We start from the raw sequence: 20,610 nt of genomic DNA, 5'->3' as shown, positions 1-20,610 counted from the left end.
GATAATAGCTTACTGTGGAATGATCATATCTAGATACTTGGTGTACAAGAGGATAATAGCTTACTGTGGAATGATCATATCTAGATCCTTGGTGTACAAGTGGATAATAGCTTACTGTGGAATGATCATATCTAGATACTTGGTGTACAATTGGATAATACCTTGCTGTGGAATGATCATATCTAGATACTTGGTGTACAAGTGGATAATAGCTTACTGTGGAATGATCATATCTAGATACTTGGTGTACAAGTGGATAATAGCTTACTGTGGAATGATCATATCTAGATCCTAGGTCGATACGTTCTTTATAACCAACTGAGTCACCCTGTTAAAATAAAGACATTATTATTTTTATTATTATTATTATTATTATTATTATTATTATTATTATTATTACCTCATATGCTGTCCAAGGAAATCAAAGAGTTTATTGTTTTACTGGGAGACCATCTTATAAAGAAGCACATAACATAATTTTACAACTGCTTAATGTAACAGGATCCATTACCATTCTCACCTTATGATGGAAACCTTGTTATACTGATGGGGTGTAATGTATTACCCACTTAATTCTTTTACAGGTGGGTGATTGAGCCCTGGAGCTCATGTACCAAAAGCTGTGGTGGTGGTAAACAGAGGCGAAAGATCAGTTGTATGCAGAAAATATCAAACACAGAGGACAGACGTGTGTCATACCAGATGTGTAACAAGGAGACAAGGCCAGCTCATAGACAAGAGTGTAGTACACATGAGTGTCCACCACAGTGGTATACGGGAGTTTGGTCACAGGTAACTTTGTAACAGTTAATAAATTTGATAGCAGAGAGAATAAAGATCAGGTGTTTCCAAAAATTCCCTGATATAGTTTTATATATGTATAGGATGGAACATTACATCAACACAGTCCTGGCTATATAGGTATCCCAAAGCATACAGAACAAAAGATAATTGAAGAAAAGTGTAAAATCCTTAAATTACAAATTTTTATATATATCATATCCTTTTAAAAAGTATTAAAAAGAACCTCAAAAAATCCAACACAATTATTACATGAGACTAATAACATTCGTATTACATGGTTGTAATAATAATGTTAGTAAACAGTCACATTTTGTGGTAGATACATAAACGTCATCAGAAAGAAATATAGAAAATGGCATAAATATTAATTAAAATGCACATTTTCAAAAGGGTTGCACAATGTGAAGGACTGGACCTCATGTGGCCTATGGGTCATGGGTAGCCATGGGTCATGGGTGGCCTATGGGTCATGGGTTGGACATGCCTGGTCTAGATTGTATTTGGTAGGCTGTGAACAGGGTTAGGAGTGTAACTCATGAATGTCCACCTCTCATCTACACAGAGGATTTGTTTACAGATATAATACATGTAACGTGACATATGTAGTAGAGGTGGGAACAGAAGTAAAGGTTTGTTTGTGTGTCTGCAATACTGTAAAATACAAATGTCATACAGGATGTGTAGCAAGGATGAAAGGTCAATATAGGATGCAAGGCCAGTCTACGTACATTGTAGTACATAGGAAATAGGGTCGCAGGTAGATGTAACACTTAAGTCATATGGCTGCAGGCAGGTGGAGGGAAAGGGTGCATGCAGAAACTGATGCTTTGAATAGGACAATAGTAGTTCAGACTTTGTGTTGTTGTTGTTGTTGTAGGGTTTAATGCCATTTTTCAGCTCAACATTGCTATACATGGTGGCCAGTATAAATGGTGGAGGAAGAACCTGGGAAAACCCTGGAAAGAATCACTGAGCCACAAGAAGCTATTGGCAAGCTTTCTCACATACTTGCATTGGCCGAACCCGAGACTCGAACCCATGCAGACAGAGGTGAGATGGCAATGATCCTTAATGGTGAGTGCTTTAGACCACTCGGCCACTCAGGACCCTTTGTAACAAAGAACACCCATGAACATTTACTTTAGCAGCATACAGTAGTTTGGCAGGAGGCAAAGGTGGCTGTTGAAATAAAAGTGTGGTGAGAGAGGTGGATGTAAAAACTCTAGATATAGAAGACAGAAGAGTATCTTACATAGTGTATAACAAGGAATGTAACATGTAAGTATTTACCTCTTTGATACACTGAAGTTTTGTAACTGGAAGGGAGAAGCGTGTGATGTTGATAAACATAGGCCAGTGAGAAGATCTTTGAACTTATGTTTTTAAAAATATACCAGCTGAAATCTTTGATGCTGGCAACAGCTGAAATATGTGATGCTGGCAAAAGCTGAAATATGTGATGCTGGCAACAGCTGAAATCTTGGATGATGGCAAAAGCTGATATATGCAATGCTGGCAAAAGCTGAAATATGTGATCCTGGCAATAGCTGAAATAATGAATGATGGCAAAAGCTGAAATATTCAATGCTGGCAAAAGCTGAAATATGTGATCCTGGCAATAGCTGAAATAATGGATGATGGCAAAAGCTGAAATATACAATGCTGGCAAAAGCTGAAATAATGGATGATGGCAAAAGCTGAAATATGCAATGCTGGCAAAAGCTGAAATACGTGATTCTGGCAATAGCTGAAATAACAGATGATGGCAAAAGCTGAAATATACAATGCTGGCAAAAGCTGAAATATGTGATGCTGGCAACAGAGAAGAGCTTAACACATCTTAGTGTCCACCTCAGCCTTTTGGTTATGGATCTGTATGTTAATATGCCTGCCATAAGGTGGAGTATAAAATGTTATGTTGATGTCCACAGACATGTAACATCATGTCCCACCCAGTTACATTATCCTGACACCAGGCTGACCAGTCCTAACACTAACCACTTAATGCTGAGTGCCTAGTGAGGCAGCTGTTAGTACCATTTTTATAAGTCTTTGGTATGACCCGGCCGGGAGTTCAAACCTATGACCTCCTGCATCCATGGTGGATGCTCCAACTACTTAGGCCACTGGATAAGGAAGAACCCTATTGGTGTCAAACGTTAAAGTTACTGTGACTTAAAAAAGGAAAACAATTTCTTCTTCAGATACATTGCTCATTCATGATACATCAAGAATGTGTCCCTTGGAAATCCAGCCCTTCCAATTAGCTGCTTTTAAAAACAAAAGTGCTGAAATTCATCAGCCCACCTAGTGGGAGTCAAACAAGAGTGACTTCATAATAGAAGGATTTGCACTTAATTCCACCTCTCCTTTAGTTATTACTTACACTTTTACTATTTTTGGAGACCTTGCTTAACTGATTTTCACTTGTTCCTTGTCACATTTGGAGCAATTCTGAAGTGTTTTCACACACAGGGATTATACACCAGCTATACATGTATATATTTCCCACTCTATGCTATCTAAGACAATCCACGTTTTACTGGTCAAAAAGTCTAACTTCATCTTTTAGTTGGCATGTCAGTACCATTTTGATTTCCAACTTATGAACACATAATACTTCAATTCAGATCATAGTACTTGACCTTGTAGAGGAATCGTGGCAATGATGATCTGGAATCACATGCAGTACGGTTATAAATGTGATCTTTATTAGATATTTGTGTTTGTTGTTCACATCCTTTTCACAGTACATTTACTTGATGCTTGATTGATTTCATTAGTATATGCTATTGTTTTGCTCTCTATAATTATCAGATGTCAATGCAGTGGAGAGAATTAAGTACACATCATACAAGCACTTGAATTTGGAATAAAATAACCATGGTACCATTCTAACATGTGTGGATCTTGCATATGATGGATGGAAGATCTATCGGTAACACCATCTTGGCCAAACTGCTTGCAAGAAGGCAAGTTTCTGTACATCATCAGTATTGCTTTCCACTGAACAACATTTTACTGCTGAATCTTTGAAGGTGATTTGAGTAGATGTTCTCAGCAATATTTAAATGACCATGTCCAGATTGGTACTATAGTCCTTCGACTGGACCAGCTTGTTGCTATAGTCCTCAAACAGGACCAGCTTGGTACTATAGTCCTCTAACTGGATGAGTTTGGTACTATAGTCCTCCAACTGGACCAGATTGGTACTATAGCCCAGCTGGACCAGCTTGGTACTAAAGTCCTCCAACTGGACCAGATTGGTACTATAGTCCTCCAACTGGACAAGTTTGGTACTAAAGTCCTCCAACTGGACCAGATTGGTGATATAGTCCTCCAACTAGAACAGATTGGTACTATACTCCAGCTGGACCAGCTTGGTACTAAAGTCCTCCAAGTGGAAAAGCTTGGTACTATATTCCTCCAACTGGACCAGCGTTTGTCCTATAGTTCTGTTGGACTAGTTTGGTACTACAATCATCCAACTGGACCATCTTGATACTATAGTTCTCCAGCTGGACCAGCTTAGTACCACAGTCCTGCAACTGGACCCATTGACACACTTCTGTCATGGCCTGTCACTGACTGCTGGAGTGTTCTAGTCCTGGATGCCTGGCACCATTCTTGTACCTTAAGGCATGTCATGCTGGGATCACTGGACAATTTCATTACTGGTACTGGCCCTGTCACATTCTGGCACTGGCTATGACAGTGATACAGTTCTGGATTGCTGGCACCATATCCAAACCATAGGAGAGTTGCATTTAGGATAGAAGACAGTTCAAGTACTATTCCCTGCTCTTTCACAATGCAGCAGTAGCTATGGTGATAAGTTCCAGATGCTGAGGTCATTCCCAAACCATCGTTGAGTCACTCAGAATAAAGGACAGTTGCAGTAGCAGACACAGCCCTGTCCTGTCCCAGCAACAGATATAGCAACAATTCCAACACATACTCACCTGACCATTTTACCTTTGGCTCATAGAAAATTTGCATTGGAGTTTTGGTTCAAATTGTTTCATTTGCTTTTATTTCCTAAACCCATTGATAGATTTTATCATACTTGGCATGAATCATTTTGAAACTAGTTCTTTGGCATACTCATTTTCCTCTTTTCCCTTGAGATCACGGTCACATTGATAGAAAATTTGTTAAGGTTTTTGTTCAAATTTGTTCACTGGTTTATGTTTCCCACCTTTATAAATGTTCTTCATATTTTATATGTATCTTTATGAAGCTACTGTAATTCATTCTGTAACATACTCACTTGAACTTTTGACCTTGATCATGTTTTATATGAATGCTTTCATTGTGGGATTAACATGCAGGCCCTGGCCTTCTTCTTACCTGAAATTTAAGACTAACGAAAATGCTTCTTCTACTTCAGTGCTCAGTGACATGTGGTCTGGGATCCAAATCTAGGGAGATTGTATGCAGGAGTAAAACCAAGAATGGGCATGTGGTTCTGCCCCCAAGCATGTGTAAGCAAAAGAAGCAGCCAAGAGACTCTAAGCCTTGTAAATCTAAGAAGTGCTCTGATCCCACTGCTCAATGGGTTCTAACAGCATGGAGTCATGTAAGAGAGAAAAATATCAATCATTTGTTTCTTCCCTATATATATATATATATATATATATATATATATATATATATATATATATATATATATATATATATACACAGACAGACATACAGGCCAGGATAATGTGACTGGGTGGGACATCATCATACATGTCTGCTGCATGTTGCCTCAGTGCTAGACATCACTATAAACTGCCACACTGCAGACATCGTAGCAATAAGACTGAAAAATTATTAAAGATATGTTAAAAATCCTAATCACACACACACACAGACCTACAGGCATGCGGACAGACAGACAGATAGATAGATAGATAGATAGACTGATTGATAGATTATGGGTGGGAATCCTTGTAAAGTGTCAAATTGCTGTGATCCAACTATATACTGAGTGCTGACAGGATGGAGGCAATACAAGGGAGATAATTAATGTTACATGTATATACAAATGATTAGCAATGTATATATGAATAGGGTTCACCAACATGTCAGCACAATACTGGCTATACAGTGCAGATTAAAAAATTAAGCGAACAAAATTAGAAAATATGAAATTGCAAAAAAACTTTAAGGAAGATAACAGTAAAAATCTAATTCTACAAGATTAAAGATTAATAAATGTAAAAATCTAATCAGCCAGAGTATTAGTGTAAAAATTTTAAAATTTTCCCCGCACAAGCAGCCACATTTTTTCCAACATGCCAATAAAGAACAATACTTTAATCCATGTGATCCTAAGATGTCAGATTTTGTCACTTTGATAATTGCTGTTTACTATTACTGCCAATAACTCCCAAGATTACAGTAACTAACAGCAGAGAGGCACAGTACTGCTTAATGCAAGTTAGCATAAAATGGTGTGAATTATTTTTATGGTTTTCCTAAGATGTCAATTAGTTTTTTCACTTTCATAATTAGTGGCTCTTATTGCTGGCAATAATTATCAACATTACAAAAGCTAACAGTTGTGATGCAACTTACTGTTTTGCACAAGTCTGCTTGACATATGAATGGTATGGTAGCTGCTTCTCCCATATAGAGAAAAGACACAGACACAGGATACCAGACTATGAGCAATGTAACAAGATTACTTTCTTTAAAAACGCATGGCATTTCGTTTAAATGCTACAAATTGTTTTAACAGTGATCTAGCTGGCAACATAGGAATAAGTTATTGCAAAAAGTTCAACATGTCTTCGAGGAAAAGAAAGTATCTCAAAGTAGAAGAAAAAGTGAAAGTAATATGACTTTATGACAAGGAGAGAGTTGAAAATATTTATGTTGGAGAACTAAGAAAGGCTACTTTGTAAAAGATAAGGAAAATATTCTGCAGAAATGGGAAAAAGAATGAAAGGAGAAAAAAGATTGTTAGAACCTGGAGATACATGTACCCTGATTTAAACAACAAGGTTTTAAAATGGTTTTACACTGTGTATACACAAAACATGACACCAATGATAGTAAAACAAGTTTAAAAACAGATTCCCATTTTTTAAAATGCTATTAGTAACAGTCTGTGTCACATTGATTCCAGACATGTAACAGTCTGTATCCCATTGATTTCAGACATTAATAACAGTCTGAATCACATTGATTCTAGACATATGAAACAGTCTGTGTCACATTGATTCCAGACATATGTACAGTCTGTGTCACATTGATTCCAGACATATGTACAGTCTGTGTCACATTGATTCCAGAAATTTGTAACAGTCTGCATCACATTGATTCCAGACATTAGTAACACTCTGTTACAGTTTGATTCCAGACATTAGTAACAGTCTGTATCACAGTGATTCCAGATATTAATAACAGTATCTATCACATTGATTCCAGACATTAGTAACACTCTGTAACACTTTGATTCCAGACATTAGTAACAGCATTTATGACATTGATTCCAGATATTAATAACAGTATGTATCACATTGATTCCAGATGTTAGTAACAGTCTGTATCACATTGATTCCAGACATATGAAACAATCTATGTCACATTAATTCCAGACATATGTAACTCTCTGTATTACATTAATTCCAGACATTAGTAACAGTCTGTATTACATTGATTCCAGATATTAGTAATAGTCTGTATTGCACTGATTCCTGACAAATGTAACAGTTTTTATAATATTGCATCGAGATATTAGTAACAAACTGTATCACACTGTTTTATGACATATAAACAGCCTGTATCACATTGATTTGAGATATTAGTAGCAAACTGTATCACATTGATTTGAGATATTAGTAGCAAACTGTATCACATTGATTCTTGACATATGTAAGAGTCTGTATCACATTGATCCCAGATATTAATAACATTCTGTATCACACTGATTCCAGACATTAGTAACACTCTGTAACACTTTGATTCCAAACATTATAACAGTCTGTGTCACATTGATTACAGACATTAGTAATAGGGTATATCCCATTGATTCCAGATATGAGAAATAGTCTGTATCACATTGATTCCTGACATTAGTAACAGTCTGTATCACATTGATTCCAGATAATAGTAACAAACATTTGATTCCTGACAAATGTAACAGTCTGTATGATGTTGAGTCCAGATATTATTAACAAACTGTGTGACACTGATTCATGACTTATATAACAGTCTGTATCACGTTGATTGATTATGAGAGCTGGAACACTGTATATTAAAAAGAGAAAATCAAAAATATTAAATCCTTAAAACAAGGGCTAAAAATGCATTATTTTAAATAGTCCAAGATTTTTCATTGTTCAGACAAGTAGCAGATTATTGCAACTAGTTCACTGAGAAATAATTTCAAACTGAAGTGTATGTCCTGCCAAGAGTAAATTTAAAAATAAGACATTATTTGTCTTATATAAAATAGTAATTCCCTGTGCATAAATTCACTCAGGAAAAGATAACAGAAACCAATAAATATGTAAACTCTCATACCATACATATAATGTGCAAATAATATATCCTGTATATTGCAAAAGTAGAAAGAATTCTAAATGACAAGTATATTTTTCTCACATTTAGAGGGAAAGCTGTAAGAAAAATAATGGTACTCTTAAGTTTTGGGTCATTCAAGAGGGAAAGCTATGATCTACTTAAAATTCTACATGTAAATATAATGAAACCATTTGGGAGAGGTAAACTTCCTCCCTATTTTCCTGCAGGCTGAATTTTAAGTGGACTTACAAATATCTACTCAATGGAGCAGACTGATGGAGCCCACTTAACTCTTGAAAAATGGTGGAAAAGTACATTACATTTCACCGAGATGATAAACATTTCTCATAGTTGCTACATGTGCATAAAGTGGTAGCTACTGCTTGTTGCTTTCTGGGCAAAGCAAGACAATGGCTTATATGTGAGCTTTCCTAATTTTTGAGAAATGCATAATTTATAACTTTCTGCTAGTTCTTAATTACCGATATGCTTTTATATTAAACCCTAATGATAAAACTATTGCCAACTTTTGAGTCAATTTATAAGGCAAGCATTCTAGGCTTACCATGGGAGAAATAGTGTACATACATTTTCGAATTCTTTAAAATATAAAGACAGGTTATCATTAAAAAACATGAAAGTACAAACAATGGTGAAGAGATTTAATGACTTGAAAGTGTACAAATAAAAATAGAGAAAAAAATAGAGATTTAAAAATGTGCGTGTAATATGGTAATTCACACACAGATTTCAGGCCAAATTTGGGGAGGTAATTGAAGATGAAGTATTTTCTTATTTTATTTCCTTTAGTGTACAGTGACTTGTGGTGAAGGAGTACGCAGCAGAGAGATGAAATGTGCTAAGAAGCATCTTGTCACTGGGAAGCTTAAATCAGCAGTGAAAAGTAATTGCAAGCATCTTCCTCATATGAATCTCACACTGGAGGAGGCCTGTAATCTCCCATCTTGCATTGAGAAAGAAAAACCCAAATGGTATTCTTCTCCCTGGTCAGAGGTAAATCTCACATAAGAGTTTATTTTTAAAAAATATATAAGCTATTCTCAGTCACAGCTAAAGCTCGCTTATTGACCTAATTATTGATAAACCTGAATTCTGTGTTGAGTGTAACACATCTTAATTGGCCTATCACCTGTGCTTTGCTTGCGCATTAACTTATCCAGTTCTTAAATATATGGAGGATTTTCTTGTGGATATGTGCGTACTTATTTTAACAACACTACATGATGTCTGCTGAGAAGAAGCTTAGGCTAGCAAATCTGTAGGATACAGATAGCCAGCTTACAGGAACAAGGGAGTTAATCTGTATGTGTTACTTCCCTTGATCTACTTGATACATACATATATATATATATATATATATATATATATATATATATATATATATATATATACATACATACACACACACATTCATACATATGGGCAGAACAACTTATTGTCTTTCATTGACAGCTGCATTTGTAGGTTGTAGAGAGTTATTTCTAAATGTTAATGCAACTGGGTGAGTAGTTTTGGAGAAAACATAATTTACTTTAAAATTTCCATTTTTTTAATTTCAAGCTTAGGCTAAACAGCTTTTGTTCTAAAAGTCTGATGTGCTGACACATTGTGACTCAGTATAGTTACATATACATGTCATTTGATGTAGTGATAACTATAATACAGACCCTGGGTAAATTATTCAATTGTAGAGAATTTTTTTTACAAGTCTGGGAGATAAGCTTTCATGACTTTTATGTGCTTTTTGATTATAGAGTGTTTAAACAATTTGGAAGATGAAATGATAAGTTAATGCATCTAATAATTATTGGCACTTTATATCCAATGGCCAGCTTGTCAAGTTAGCATATGGCCATCTGATAGTTTTCGGTTCATTTGTCTTACATGTCACACAAATTGAATCTCTGATATTTTTTCCATTCATTTATAAGGCAGTAGTTGGGGTCCATAGCTGCTGACTGTTATGTAATAAACCATGTATGGAAAGAATGATTAAAACTTCATGCATGTATGTGAGGGGGTAAATAGAGAGACATAGTAATAATTTTAGTTCATGTCAGTTAATTATATTTTTCACTTTATGGTATTTGTGACTCTAATTTTGTCAAATAATAATGCTTATAAAGGAAATAAAGATACAATTCTAAACTTCATGATGGTTTCTTTCAATTGATTTTATCATATATATATATATATATATATATATATATATATATATATATATATATATATATATATATATATATATATATGCAGGTTCAATAATATACAAAATTAGCTGAATTTCATATCTGATAATACTTCTTGTCTACAGTGCTCTGTTACATGTGGAACTGGTGTCCGAACCAGACTGGTGCATTGTATGTTGGAGGAAATATCCCAGCTAGCCAACGGGTGTGATAAGAACAGTAAACCAGTCGAAAGCCAGTACTGCCAGAAATATCACTGTCCAAATCGAGGTGAGGATTGCTTTGTAAACTCCAAATCCCATTTATACTTATGATTACAATGGGGGGGGGCATTCTCATGTCAGTTTGAATAATTCAGTTTTATTATATTGCTTGCGACAAATATCTCCAATGAAAAATAATTAGGTGTAAAAATGTAAGTGCTAAAAAATGTATGAATTAAATGACTAAAATAACTTAACAAAAACATTAAGTATATTTTGCAAACTTTACAATTGGGTCTGAAATGGTACATGGATCAACTGGATAGTAAATGGGTCAGAAAGATGAAGGTTAAGAAAGGGGCAGAGAGCATAAAGCAGGGGTGGAAAAATATGGCCCACGGACTGGATCCGGTCCATGACCTGGTTTTATCCATTAATTTACATCACTTCCTGTGCCCTGGCATAAAAAGAAATTGGGTATATTTTCAGTTTGACACAGTTGATGCTTAAAATAATTTCATTACTCTCTGTCAATTTTTAAACTAAGCACATGATTAATAAATAAGGAAATCTGACATGGTAATTGTTGTTGTTGTTGTTTTGGGTTTAATGCCATTTCTTACTGTAATGTAGGCTATACTTGGGAGCCACTATAATTGGTGGAGGAAGAACCTGTGAAAACCTCAGTAAGAACCACCAACCCATGTGAAGCTACTGGCAGCTTTCTCACATAATCAGATTCGCCGAGCCCAAGACTGGAAACCACTCAGAGGTGAGATGGCAGTGATCAGTAAAGGCAAACACTTTAGACCACTTGGCCACCCTGGCCCCAACTTGGAAATAAAGTGATTTTTGTAATGTCATGCCTTGCTTTCATGCAAGCAGATAAACACTAAGACAGAGGTCAACCAGAATGACCCATCGGATTGATAAACATGAATATTCACAAGGAGCCTTGTAGAGTCAATAAATATCTATCAGTGTGCATACTACCTGTCCTTTAAGTGTGGCAGAATTATTTCAGATGCACCATGCACAGTGCCTGCATGCAACTATACATATTCATCAGGTGGACCAGGCCATGGCAACTATTTCAAGGAAAGGTCAAACAGATAGATGTTTTGATCAAGATCTAATACAGTATTCAGAAAACAATATGAACTCAATCTAAGGTATGCAGCACATGAACATAATTATCAATATAAATCCTAATTATGGGAAGAAGTCAATGTTGACTTATCTGGTAATAATACCAATTATAGGAAAAGGCCATGTTGCCCTGTCTGGTAATACCGGTAATACCAATCATGGAAAAAAGCCCATGTTGACCTATCTGGTAATAATAACAGTTTTGTGAAAAAGTCCATGTTGACCTGTTGGATAATAATGACCATTATGTGAAAAAGTCCATGTTGACCTGTTGGATAATAATGACCAATATGTGAAAAAGTCCATGTTGACCTGTTGGATAATAATGACCATTATGTGAAAAAGTCCATGTTGACCTGTTGGATAATAATGAACATTATGTGAAAAAGTCCATGTTGACCTGTTGGATAATAATGACCATTATGTGAAAAAGTCCATGTTGACCTGTTGGATAATAATGACCAGTATGTGAAAAAGTCCATGTTGACCTATGAGCAAATAATAACAATAATGGGGAAAAGTCCATATTGACGTATCAGGTAATTCTTGCTATATTCTGTCGCATGTATGCAACTGTTGTGTGCATATCAGTAAGGAGGGTACTTTTATTTAAGATCACAGCAGATAAATTACTTTCTTCTCACAGAATGCCCTTTTATTTTCTTTACAGTTCTCAGTTGTTTATGAGGTCTGCTCAAGGCAAAAGCACAAATATCACTCATGTTCTGGGAACAAAACAGCATGTGTTGAATTTGTCCGTCCATGGATACCTTGTGTGCACAGTTTGACAGTTAAAGGATGTGAATTATGTTATGTAATTGTATTCCTTTAGTGCATGTACGAGAATGAAAGATAAGTAATTGCTTATATTTGAGGTTATTGAGGCATGTGTTTTTATTAATCAGAATACATTGAGTCATTTTTTAAAATGTTGTTTGTCATTCAAGTTTGAAGATGAATATGACATCATTAACTGGTTTGGTTTCTGCGAGCATGTGACTGGTTCACATGTCCAGGTTGTATGCTCTGAACCGTCTGTGTTACACTGGACAGGAAATAACCAACAAGAGATGATGTGTTACAGTCAGTTTCAGATTTAGACATAGCGAGGCCCTAAGCTATGGGAAGCTGTGGAGGCCCTATTTGGTATAAAATAAATTTGAGAGGCCCATTCAGACTGAGGTCAGACTGTGAGGCCCAAAGCCGTAGCTTGTTTAGCTTATGCCTAAATCTGGCATTGTTCCAAAGTTGGTCTCGCTTCAGCCCTGCCTCAGCTCATATCCTGTAGCTCCAGTATTAATGAGACTAGACCAGGTAGTGCAGTCCTGTGAGAGTCAGTGTTTCAAGGATGACTGGAGGAACTTTTTCTTACCTCCCTGAGATTGCTTTCCCTCCTTCAACTTGCAATGGAAGATCTTTGGTAGTTGCTCTTCTGATATCCTGGTGACATGACCTGCCAATCACATCTGTAATTTCTTTAGTACAGTTTGGATTTTTGGGGTGCCTGCCTGTTTGACAGCATCAGTGTCTGAGATTTGTCCTGCCATCTTATCCTCATCATTAGCCTCCTCAGGCAGCCAGTGTGAAAATGGTTCAGGTTCTGGGCATGGCATTTTATATGCTGTCCAGGTTTTGCATGCATGCAGCAGGGTAGCATCACATTGGCATTGCAGACCTTCAGTTTTGTTTCCAGACTCATGCCTCTCTGCTTCGACACATTTGAACTTAGTTTGCCAGAGGTCACACTTGATTTGGCAACACTGACTTTGGTTTTATAATCAGTGTTAACTGCATGTACAGGTTTACTGCCAAAGTAGGTGAACTTGTCAATTGCCTGGTGGCTATTCACTAATTTGGTAACCTTTCCTGGTTCAGGTTGGTGCATTGCCTCTTACTTGTTACTGATTCAGAGATCAAAATTGTCTCAAACTGAAGAGAAATGATCCGTGTTACAAGTCAGATTGACATCCAGGGAACAGTTGTTGGCAAAGAGGAGATCATGAACAGCCACTTCTTGTAACTTCATCTTTGCCTGTAGTCTCCTCAGATGGAAGAGCTTGCATTAGTCTGGTATCTGATGTTGATACCTGTGTCATAGGATATAAATCTATAATTGTTTCAGATGACTTCAGATTGAAGAGTAGTGTATTGGAGCCAACATGTAGCCTTGCTTGAAAACGTTGATGATTGGAATGGTTCAGATGACTTGCAATCAACCACAGTGTGAGTCAGCATGGCATCATGGAATTGATAAACCATCATGATTAAGTGAGGCTGGCATGACTGAATGTGTTGGGGGCTTCTTTTTTTAGGTCAGTGAATGTCATCTACAGAATGGAGTTCTGTTCCTGGCATTTCTGAAGGAATTGACAAGCTGAAAACAACCTGGCCGTAGTTCCTTGTCCTTTCCTGAAGCTACAGTAACTAGTAGGCAGAAGCCGTTGATTGAAGTGAGGCACGAGGCAATTCAGCAGAGTACTTGAAAGAATTGTGTCAGCTATTGACAGAAAGGAGATGCCCCAATAGTTGTAATAGGATTGTCTGTTGCCTTTCCACATGTATATGGGGATGATGGCTTCCTTTTTGTATTCCTGGGGTATAGTTGCTATTGTCCACATTGACTTGAAGAGTTATTCAGTTTCTGAGTCATGTGCAAGCCTTCAGCTTTGTAGATTTCTGCTGGTACAGCATCTGCTCCAGGTGCTTGCCATTTGATAGCAGGTTAATTGCTTTCAGTTTCATTCAGTGTTGGAGGATCAGCAAGAGATTTTTCTTTGGGCATTTGATCAATTGCCTCCTCACTGACAGATGATTGTAGATTGAGAATGTTGGTCCACTAATTTATGTCTCATTAATGCTAATATAAATTAAAGAATAAAAATAAGTTCTTCTTGACATACAAACTACACGTGGTTCCATTCATTAGAGTTAGAGAAATTTTTCAGCGTTGAAAAACAGGTGCTACACAGCATGTTTTTGAACCTGATGCTGTTGTATATGGAGGCTCCTTGGTCTGCACATACATAATAACATAGCCATGCACCAAAAAGGCCAAATTTTTGTCAGTAGAAATTAAATACAGGATATAAAAAAATAAATATAGCTATTTTGTTGTCAACTATAATACATAAACTGAAGTTTATAAAATTAATAATGGAAGAAAATTGAACCTATTTATTATCCAATGGGTGCATCTCAAAAGATTTAGTTATCTATTTGTATTCCCCCTCAGCAGACTGGTTTCCTGCCTATAAAATAATTAATGGTCTGATACCTAAATATATTCTGTACATAGTCAAGTCTCTGCCTTATTCCCATTTCACTCCTTTTATCTCAGATGCATTATGTATCTATGGCCTTAAAAGAAAGAAGCAAAACTGTTATGACTCTGTAGTCTTTAAGTAACAGAAAAGAGAAAAACCCACAAGTTTTATCAAATTCAAAAAATAATTTGTCCCTTGATTATAAAGCTAAAACTTAAAAAGAACTTTCAGTATTATGAATTAAATCCTAAATAGTCCAAAGAAAAATTTCTATCTCCAGTCCTTAAGAATAAAGTTCTAATTAAATTCCAGTGGTGTTCAAAAAAAGCTTCAACTCTGAATGTGTTGTAGCATGTGAAATGGAGATGTGCCAACAGCCTTTCGATGAATTACAATAATATAATCCAAGATAACCTTGTCTGAAATCACTATAATTCCAAGTTAATGTTTTATCCAAGAATATTATTGAGCGCTTTGTAACTCCAGTGAATAATTTGAATAAATCCTTATAAAAAAAACTGAACACAATACAAATATCGTGTTTCAGATGTTATTGCTAGAATTGTTTTTTTTTCTTCAAGTAAACAAGATTATACCAAAAAAGCTAAGGTACAAAAGTAGAACCAAGATGAGGGTCAAAAGTTCATTTCTAGAAAATTCAAGCTTGTCAGCAAGATATAATTTATTAGTAAAATTATAATAAAGAATCTTGATAAATATCAGGTACAACACATCCATCCATGTGGGAATACCAATGTCCTTGACACAGATTAAGATAATGTTCTTAATATTTAACCTACACTCACAATAATAATAATAATAATAATAATAATAATAATAATAATAATATTTTGTTTACAGAGGATGATTCATTAGTCAAGGACTATTCTCCCTTGAGGCCTTCTTTAGAAGAGCATAACAATGTGCAGAGGAAAGAAAAATATAAGCTGTGTATTATCTTGTTTACAGAATTAACTACCCTAGTCAGGTACACAATGAACTTAATTTTGGACAAGGTCAATTACAAATTACAATTGCTCATAACACATAATGATAAAAACACTAGCAAACAATTACAAATTAAATGTACATAACACAATCACTACTTAATTAAACTCAACAAAAAATGTATTTATCAAAGCTACAAAGTGAAAATTTAAGAGGAACTTACGGCACTGTGAACTAAATCCCAAATAATCCTAAACATTATATCACATGTCCAAAAAGTTCTAAATGAATTCCACTACTGAATGTGATGAAGTACCAATAGTCTCAAATAGGCTGATGTACTGAGAATCTTGATGTATCACAATGATATAATCCAGATTGTCTTTAAATGAATTCACAATAATCCCAAAATAGTAATTTAGTCTAAAATGTCAGTGAGCACTTTGTAATTCCAATGAATCATTTTTAATAAATGATTATTCTCACATATCTGAATGCAACAGTATAGAATTTCATAGAATGAACTTAAAGGAGGAGTGAATAATTTTGTTGACCACCACCTTATATAAACATAAGACACACTAAAATGACCAGGATGCGAGTCAGAACTTTGCTACCAGAACATCCTATATTTGTAAGCAAACATTAGTAAACAACCTATTTATAACCTGAGAATAGTCAAATAGGCCAACCTCAACCCTCAATTATAAACAAAGGTCAAGTGAAATATAATTTAATATAAATAACAGATGGTACATATTTATCAGGTCTTTCTAATGTTCATTCTGAATTCTTAAGTGTGTGGAGTGAAAATGGAAATGCTTACTTTACACAGGCAGAATTGGCATTCTTCAAAGGGGGTGGGGGCAGCACAAGCAAATGATTCTAGGACTGGAAGTAATTTTTAAAACATTTCTCATCCTTTCTTTATAACATTTACTTTTTATTTGTTTCTAAAAGCATCATAAATTTTAAGTTTATAGATAGCTAAAGATCAAAATGAAAATTTCTTTGTGATAATGCCTCATTAAATGAAGTGTATGTCAAAGGTCCAGGGCAGTAATTTCTTATATAAGTCAAAGGACCAAAGTCCAGGTCCAGGGTGGTATTTTCTTATATAAGTCAAAGGACCAAATTCCAGGTCCAGGGCAGTATTTTCTTATATAATTCAGAGGACCAAAGTCCAGGTCCTGGGCAGTATTGTCTTATATAAGTCAAAGGACCAAATTCCAGGTCCAGAGCAGTATTTTCTTATATAATTCAGAGGACCAAAGTCCAGGTCCAGGGCAGTAGTTTCTTATATAAGTCAGAGGACCAAATTCCAGGTCCAGGGCAGAATTTTCTTATATAATTCAGAGGACCAAATTCCAGGTCCAGGGCAGTATTTTCTTATACAAGTCAAAGGACCAAAGTCCAGGTCCAGGGCAGTATTTTCTTATACAAGTCAGAGGACCAAATTCCAGGTCCAGGGCAGTATTTTCTTATATAATTCAGAGTACCAAATTCCAGGTCCAGGGCAGAATTTTCTTATATAATTCAGAGGACCAAATTCCAGGTCCAGGGCAGGATTGTCTTATATAAGTCAAAGGACCAAAGTCCAGGTCCAGGGCAGTATTGTCTTATATAAGTCAGAGGACCAAAGTCCAGGTCCAGGGCAGTATTTTCTTATACAAGTCAGAGGACCAAATTCCAGGTCCAGGGCAGTATTGTCTTATATAAGTCAAAGGACCAAATTCCAGGTCCAGGGCAGTAGTTTCTTATATAAGTCAAAGGACCAAAGTCCAGGTCCAGGGCAGTATTTTCTTATACAAGTCAGAGGACCAAATTCCAGGTCCAGGGCAGTATTTTCTTATATAAGTCAAAGGACCAAATTCCAGGTCCAGGGCAGTATTTTCTTATATAAGTCAGAGTACCAAAGTCCAGGTCCAGGGCAGGATTGTCTTATATAAGTCAAAGGACCAAAGTCCAGGTCCAGAGTAGAATTCCTCACATTTGTTAAAGAACCAACGTCCAAGGTCTAAGGCAGCATTTCTCACATGTGAGATTTCCAGCCTTTATGCAATAACAGTTGTGGTATATTATGTGCAGTTAAATTGTAGTTTTTGTCTCACATGCAGTGAATATGGCAAAAGGTAAGTTACAAGCTGCCTGTCCATTCTTCCAGCATCAACGTTTGGCTAAATAAAAATTGAAAGTTCAGTATCCTGTTTTTATTAAGAGATTCTCATGAGGCTTTGTCCACAGATGTGGGGTGGGGAGAAATATCATTAGAGATTGATGTTCAAGGAGCTAGATAGTCATGGTCACATGGAACAGTTGTTTAAACTTTAGATATGTGGTCCATGATTAAAGATACTGGATCTTGCAAATGTATCTAGTATGGCCTTAGAAGAATTAATATCGAAGTAAAGATATTTACCATGAGATACAAATATCACTACTGATGTGAAGGTTGAAGGTCAAGGTTACTGTTCAGGGAAAACTAAGGTCTTTGGATAATGCACCAGCCTTTGAATTAGATTCATCAATGCACATGGAACATTCTTGGGCATAATGGTTGCAGATGTTAACACTCAAGGTCACATGGTGAACTGTGGCTTAGCTTTTTGGGATCAATTGTTAAGAGCTGTATGAGAGGCTATATCATTTGTTTTCATATATGCATTGCTATCTGATGTGTCACATATTTTTTTCCAGATCCATCCTGTTCAGACAAGTTTCCATGGTGCCACCTGGTACCCAAGCACAACATCTGTGATCATTCATTCTATGGCATGAAATGTTGCCAATCCTGCAGGGCCAGATAGTACTAAACAAACATGTGTGAATGAAGAAGAAAGGAAAAGGAAAAGGAAAAATAGAAACAATGAGAGAAAATTGAAATGTGACTATTTAGTACTGTAATTGTCATTAGCTGCAGGGCTGTTCCGTGCTTTTTAAACATACCTAGTACCCAGGGAAGGTGGAAATATACCTCAAAAACTGCTTAAATTTGAAGTTAGCTTCAGAAATGTACTAAAAAGTGTTGGAAACCTCACAGTAATCCTTCATTAGTCCTTTAATTTCAAAACAAACACATTTAAGTAATAACATTAATATACTGATTTCAAGGCACAAAAAAAGGTCCATTAAAAAGTAAAATATACTTAGTTAGACTTTTAGTTCAGTTGCTTTTTGGTATTTGGCCTCATTTGACATTGTAACCACATGATGATCTTTCACTGAATGGATACCATCTGACCTGTGACTTGATAGGGTCATTTGAAACTTTAACCACTTCATCATCTTTAATGAATGGTTACTGTCCAGCCTGTGACTTTATTGGGTCATTTAACCACTTGATGATCTTTAATTGAATAGATACTGTCTGACCTGTGAGTTGATTGGGTCATTAAGGCTGATAAGAAATGTTAGCCCATTACTCTGTGATAGGAATCATAATGTCAAACAACAAATGATAAACAGAGTGATGTGTGTTGTGTTGCTATATGTGGATAAAGGGGACAAGGGATGACACTCATGCTGTGTTCTGTGTTGTAAGTGCTATGTATGGACAAGGGGGACAGGTGCTAAATATTGTGCTGTGTGTTGGGTTTGTCGAAGGAAAATTGACATTAGATAAATAGCACACAAAAAATGAAGTATGAACAGTAGGAATAAATTTTTTATATTGTTTTCTTAAACATCATGCTGAGGTAATTCGAGAAAAGTGCCTTGCCAAGGGGCATGCCTTGGAATTGGTATGCTTATCACTTGGCCACTAGGAAAAGGAACCAGTCTATATATATATATATATATATATATATATATATATATATATATATATATATATATATATATATGTGTGTGTGTGTGTGTGTATTAAATCTCCAGTTAAAATTTCTTAACTTAGGACATTTGTTTTAAAAATACAGAAGACAAATTTTTACTCCAAAAACGAAAGCATTTGTATTCAGAAACACTGATCTAAAGATAGTAGTTTGATTAACCTGCCACGAAAATTCTCTAACATTTTTCCTTCATGAGAAAGACATATGTTTGGACAAAGTTCTTTCTTCATAAAACTGTTAGGCTTAATTTCATAAACATATTTACCAGTCTTTACTGAAAGTGCAGGGTTGAAATCATTAAAGATAACATTTAAGATAATTTGGCTCCACTGACTGACATGATGAGCAGATCCTTGCATTTAATTATTTCTGATGTTTAAACCAGGCTCCTCACAAATTCAGAAATAAACAATTCAGTATATTGGCAAGTAAATATGTCTAAATATACATCATGCATGTGAAATTCATGGGAAAATAAACAATGTATATATGTTCTCATCGACTCCATTTACAAGATCCAGTTAACAATCTCCTGTTGGATACAATATCCAGTTAACAATCTCCTATTGGATACAAGATCCAGTTGACAATCTTCTATTGGATACAATATCCAGTTAACAATCTCCTATTGGATACAAGATCCAGTTGACAATCTTCTATTGGAATGAAACAAAATTTACATATA

The 20,610-nt window shown here is 35.7% G+C and overlaps 1 protein-coding gene across 1 annotated transcript in view; it reads left to right on the top strand.

Moving 5' to 3' along the window:
• LOC149785838 (A disintegrin and metalloproteinase with thrombospondin motifs 16-like) overlaps window positions 1–18,902 on the top strand; it is a 172,387-nt gene extending 153,485 nt beyond the window's left edge. The window contains exons 20-24 of the mRNA XM_089931138.1: window positions 585–792; window positions 5,195–5,383; window positions 9,133–9,336; window positions 10,658–10,802; window positions 18,793–18,902. Of these exons, the coding sequence (XP_089787264.1) occupies window positions 585–792; window positions 5,195–5,383; window positions 9,133–9,336; window positions 10,658–10,802; window positions 18,793–18,902 (856 nt within the window). The remainder of the gene's footprint in view (window positions 1–584; window positions 793–5,194; window positions 5,384–9,132; window positions 9,337–10,657; window positions 10,803–18,792) is intronic.
• The last annotated feature ends 1,708 nt before the right edge of the window (window positions 18,903–20,610 follow it).

Source organism: Sinohyriopsis cumingii, chromosome 13 (genome assembly GCF_028554795.1).
Source record: "Sinohyriopsis cumingii isolate HCF-2022 chromosome 13, ASM2855479v2, whole genome shotgun sequence".
Taxonomy (NCBI): domain Eukaryota; kingdom Metazoa; phylum Mollusca; class Bivalvia; order Unionida; family Unionidae; genus Sinohyriopsis; species Sinohyriopsis cumingii.
Note: the sequence above shows the minus strand (reverse complement) of the source record. Positions and strands in the feature narration are given on the sequence as shown.